General features: G+C 44.4%; 1 protein-coding gene across 1 annotated transcript in view; it reads right to left on the bottom strand.

The window, feature by feature from the left end:
* SYAP1 (synapse associated protein 1) overlaps nt 1–2,930 on the bottom strand; it is a 36,386-nt gene extending 33,456 nt beyond the window's left edge. The window contains exon 1 of the mRNA XM_008060758.1: nt 2,627–2,930. Within this exon, the coding sequence (XP_008058949.1) occupies nt 2,627–2,819 (193 nt within the window). The 5' untranslated portion in view covers nt 2,820–2,930. The remainder of the gene's footprint in view (nt 1–2,626) is intronic.
* Nucleotides 2,931–5,645: the final 2,715 nt, after the last annotated feature.

The following is a 5,645-nucleotide window of genomic DNA, read 5'->3' as shown; positions in this document are numbered from 1 at the left end:
ACACAGATGGGTCTTTTTTTTTTTTTTTTTGAGTCGGAGTCTCACTCTGTTGACAAGGCTGGAGCGCAGTGGCACATTCACGGCCACCACAGTCTCCACCTGCTGGATTGAGGTGATCCTTCTGCTTCAGCCATCCACGTAACTGGAACTACAGGTGTGTGCCACCATGCCCGGCTAATTTTTGTTTGATGTATTGTAGAGACGAGGTCTTGTCATGTTGCCCAGGCCCGTTTTGAACCTGTGGGTTCAGGCAATCCCCTCGCCTCTGTCTCCCAAAGTGCTGGGATTACAGAAGTGAGCCACTGAGCCCGGCAGATGGGTCTTCATAATATAATATACCTCCTAGGATCAATATGTAGAAATAAAAAATATCTGATCACCTCTCATCTCTCTCCAAGTCTGTATATGAACTAGAACCTTTACATCTTTCTAAAATCACATAAGTTTCAGAAACAAAAGAACTCTTATGTATTCTGAAACTTTAAATTCACAATGTATCTGTGGGTGGGTACTTCCTTCTAACCTCTGGTTTCCCCAGGTATCAAGAGAATCTGGTGAGCAAAGAAAGATGGCAGCATTAGCTCCAAAGTATATATCCATAGCAAAAATGCAGTTATTAAAAAATATTCAGAGCTCTTTATTACTAAATAAAACCATGAGGTTTCAAGTTGACAGTAAAGCCCCTAAGTTTTAAGTTTTAAGAAGTCACTTTGGGAGGCTGAGGTGAGAAGACTGCCTGAGCCCATGAGTTCGAAATCAGCCTGGGCAACTTGGTGAGACCTCATCTCTACAATTAATAAAAAAAAATAGCTGGGTGTAGTGGTGCGTGCCTGTAGTTCCAGTTACTTGGAAGGCTGAGGTGGAAGGATCACCTGAGCCCAGCAGGTCGAGACTGTGGTGGCCGTGAGCATGCCACTGCACTCCAGCCTGGGCGATAAAGTGAGAAACCAACTAAAAAAAAAAAAAGTCACTTTTGATAATCCCTTGATGATGAACGAAAATGGCTATTTTCTATGAAATTGAGTAAACATCTATTCCTTGCTTTTCCTAACTTGTGCTCCTTTAATCTACCCCAATTATTTAACATAGCCTTTTAGTCCTTGTCAAATTCATCTCTGCACATCTCTTCAATACTCCAAGCTTATTTCTTCCCAATTTTCTACAAGGGAAACAGTCATTCCCTTTTGTTATTTTATTTCACAACACTTAGTTCTGTCTCTCTTGTGCACTATTTGGGGCCCTTGGGCTGAGATTATGTGCTGTCGTGATCACATCTGTTTTCTCAGCCCCTCCACCCACAGGAAACTTTTGAATGTTAGGCCCTTTCTTACTTAAATATGTATTTCTCCACTCTCAGGTTCCCTCCCGCCCCCCATCTTTTAGTAGATTCTTTAAAAATGTTTGCTAAATTTAATATCTACCTTTGATGTAGTTCTCTCACTTGTAATGCTGGTCTGCTTTAGGGCCCACCTCCCTCAAAGATACTTTCTTAGACTACTTATGCTTAAGTTTGAAAAAGTGGTTTTTTTTTGCCTTTTAGGTGAGGACATGTTGTCTGAAGTAAATTGACAGTTACTGAAAGTCTCTGTCACAGTCTTCTGCTTTTTTTAGTCGGGGTCTCACTCTATCATCCAGGCTGGAGTGCAGTGGCACAATCAGGCTCACCACAGCCTCAACCTCCTGGGCTCAGAAGATCCTTTTGCTTCAGCCTCCCAAGTAGCTGGGACTATAGGCCGGCACCACCACACCCGGCTAATTTAAAAAAATTTTTTGTAGAGACAAGGTTTTGCTGTGTTGTCTAGGCTGGTCCTGAACGCCTGACCTCAAGTGGTCTTGAATGCCTGACCTCAGCCTCTGCTGGATTATAGGTGTAAGCCACAGCAACTAGCCATAGTCATCTGCTTTTTAGGTGTATGGAATCTTTTTCCTGAAGGCAGACAGGAGATGATAATTGTCTGCTCTGTGCAAGTCACAGTACTAGATGTTTTATGAACAAAATCTTGTTTCCTCTGTTAAACACCCAACACAATGAGTTGGGGCACAAGCCCAGAGTTATTGGGCCAAAATTATACTGACAGTAAGTGGCAGAAGTGGAATTTAAGCCTAGATCTGCCTAATTTCAAAGTCCACGCACTTCCCGAGTTTACAGTCTCGTTAGGGAATAAGGGAAATAACAGGCATGAGTATTATAAACACATGCTGTAGTAATTCTGATTTTAGAGAGACCTCACCAGCGTTCCCTAATCTGGGTGGGGGATGGGGTAGGAGTGAAGGTTTGCGAAATAAACAAAAAAGATTTCTTGTCAAAGATGAAGACGTCGGGCCACGTCGCTTTACTGTGGATCTGCTTCCAATGTTTACAAACTTTGCAAAGAGTGACTTGTCACCAGGAACTTCAGGGACAGGACCTGACAGCTAGATGAAGCTCCAATCTTGACCAGATCCTCACCCATCTCTCTCGACCCGGAGAGGACTGACCGACAGACACACTTTCCTCCCCTCCTTTCAAGTCCCCCCAGACGTCTCCCGTCCCCAGCCCGTGCTCCAGGGGCGTCACAAAGGAGGAATGGACCCCCCTCCCCCGCCGTATCCCATTCCCCGGTCCCGGGCGCCGGGGGAGACTTACTGCCGAAGCCTTTGGCCTGGTGGAGGAGCTCCTGGTCCCCTGCTTGCTGCTGCTCCTCCGCAGCGGACTTCGCCACCGCCTTGGATGACTGCTCGGGTGGCGCGTCTCCCTCAGGTGGCCCGTCTCCCTCGGACTGTCCGCCGTCCGTCGCAGGCTGCTGCAAGCCCAACCAGCTGCTCAGACCCCGAAACATCCCGTCCGCGGGGCCACCGCCGCGGTCCCGCACCCCGGATACCCCAGCTAGTGCCGCCTGCCTCGGGCTCCACTAAAGGCGTCTCTCAAAGAGCTGGCCGGAAGTCGGCGGGAGCCCGGCGCAGACAGCCCAGACGTCACCCCGCCTCTATGACGCCGCCGCCGGCCCGAACGCGTCACTTCCGCCCAAAGCCTCCGCCCCATGGTCACGTGGATTGCGATACTTTGTTTTTCACGTGGAAAAGGGACAAAGGGCTTGCCTCATGTAGCCCCGCCCCGCCCCGCCCCGCCTCGCTGCTTTTCCTCCACCCCTGCTTTGTAGGTAACCGAGTTAGGCGTGTGGACGGCGTCTTTATCACAGCCTTACCAGTTCTCATTTTCTGGTTTACTCTAAGCTGCTTGGCTAGTGACTTAGCCATATCTTTTCAGGTCAAGGTGGGCTGGGCTCCCGCAGAAATGGATGTCTTTAGCCGTCTCCTGATCCCAAGTCAAAACTAACCTAAGGCTTCCAAGTTCAATTTACAGAAATACAGAGGAAGGTGAAACCCCAAGATGGGATGCTGTCAGCAGAATCTAGACTATGAGAAACCACAGGACAATGACCCTGCTTCTTCAAATAAGTTGCAAGGAAGTAAGGGTGGAGTGGGGAATATAATCTATTGATTAAAAAAGACGTAACCCATGATTACTTGTATATTTTATTAGAATCTTAACTCAGCAAACACATTTTAAAAAGTGACACAAAAATTGAAAATCTGGACATTGGGTAGTTGATAAAATTAAGGAATTTTGAAAGTAAAAAAAAAATTTATCTGTAAGATACACAAAATTTACCATCTTATGTAAGATTTACAATCTTAACAATTTTCAAGTATACAATTCAGTAATATTAAGTACATTCACATTGTTCTGCGATCTCCAGAACTTTTTTCATTTTGCAAAACTGAAATTGTACCTATTAAACAACTCCCCATTTTTGTGTCCTATTCCTCCTGCCTCCAACCACCATTCTACTTTGTCTCTGTGGGTCTGACTAGATACCTCATATGAGTGGACTCATTCAGTATTTGTCTTTTTGTGACTGACTTCTTTCACTTAGCATAATATCCTCAAGGTTCATCCATGTTCTGCCATGCATCAATTTCCTTTCTTTTTAAGGCTGAATAGTAGTCCCTTGTATGTATATACCACATTTTGTTTATCCATTCATAAGTGAGTGGACACAGGAATTATTAACTTTTAAATTGTATTAATGGTGTTGTATGTGTGTGTGTGTCTGAAGGAGTTATCTTTTACAGAGTCTTATTGAGATGTTCACCAAAGAAATGATACCATGTCTGGAATTTGCTTTAAATTATCTCTCTCTCTCTTTTTTTTAAATTTTAGAGGCGAGGTCTCACCAAGTTGCCCAGGCTGGTCTTGGACCCTGAGCTCAGGCGATCTTCTCTCCACGTCCGGCTTGGAATTTGCTTTTAATAAATACAGAGGCCAGGCGAGGTGGCTCACTTCTATAATCCCAGCACTTTGGGAAGCCAAGGTGAGAAGACTGCTTGAGCTCACGGGTTCGAGACCAGCCTGGGCAAATTGAAGAGACCTCATCTCTACAATAAATCAAGAAAAATTAGCTGGGCGTGATGGCGCATGCCTGTAGTTCCAGCTACTTGGAAGGCTGAGGTGGAAGGATCGCCTGAGACCAGCAGGTTGAGGCTTCAGTGCCACTGCACTTCAGCCTGAGTGACAGAGTGAGACTCCAACTCAAAAACTAACTAACTAAATAAACAAATACAGGATGGAGGGAAATGAGTGGGGATATAGGTGAAACAGGCCTGGCCATGGGTTGGTAGTTGTTGAGCCTGGTAATCATACATTTATGTCTACTTTTCCATCTTTTTAACTTTTCCCCCAATAACATGTAAAACAAATAAATAAAAATTGGGCTATGTGAAAAACTATTCCTTCTGGCAGGGAGTTCATGAACACATTTTCCAAGCACAGTCTCCAGTCATCTGTTGTGGAAGGACACCCAAGATTCCTCTCCACACCTAACCATTTTGAGAATAGGACAGTTACACTGACCTGAGAAAGTACGTGGGGAACTGATTATAATTCTGATTTCCCTGCTGTTCAGTTTTCCAACCTCACCTATATTTGCATTTCATTTGGATCCAGGATTTTAGCTTAACAAGTTCAACTTGTTTTTTTCCTTAACAGTTTTATTAAGATATAATTCACATACCTTATAATTCACCTGTTTAAACTGTACAATTCAATGGTATTTTAGGTTTATTACACTATTAATATTTTAAATTGTGGTAAAATACACATAACAAAATTTGCCATTGTAACTATTTTTTAGTGTACAATTTGGTGGCATTAATGACATTTCAACCTGTTTTTCCAGTTCCAGCTTTGAAAATCAGGAAATGACTTAACACCAATGCCTTTCTAGTCTTTATTAAGTCAGTGAGGACCTGAAAGTGGCCAATACTTTCCAGAAAAGGATATTTGTTGCAAGTATGACTAAAAGGAACTTAGAATTTGAGTGAGAAGCCTAGGATGGGGGCTCTAACTCTATGATCTAGTAGGAGAACAAAGTTGCCTTTTTTGGGGGGTGGGGGGAGAGAGTCTCACTCTGTAGCTCAGGCTCGAGTGCAGTGGCAGCATTATAGCGCACCGCAGCCTTCAATTCCTAGGCTTAAGTGTTCCTTCTGCCTCAGTCTCTTGAGTAGCTATGACTACAGGTATGTGCCACGACACCTGGCTAATTAAAAAAAAAACAGGCCGGGCTCGGTGGCTCAGCCTGTAATCCCGCACCTTTGGGAGGCTG

The sequence above is a fragment of the Carlito syrichta genome, unplaced genomic scaffold, assembly GCF_000164805.1.
Source record: "Carlito syrichta isolate Samal-C Ts95f unplaced genomic scaffold, Tarsius_syrichta-2.0.1 Scaffold304715, whole genome shotgun sequence".
NCBI lineage: Eukaryota > Metazoa > Chordata > Mammalia > Primates > Tarsiidae > Carlito > Carlito syrichta.
This window is presented reverse-complemented; position numbering and strand designations above follow the sequence as displayed.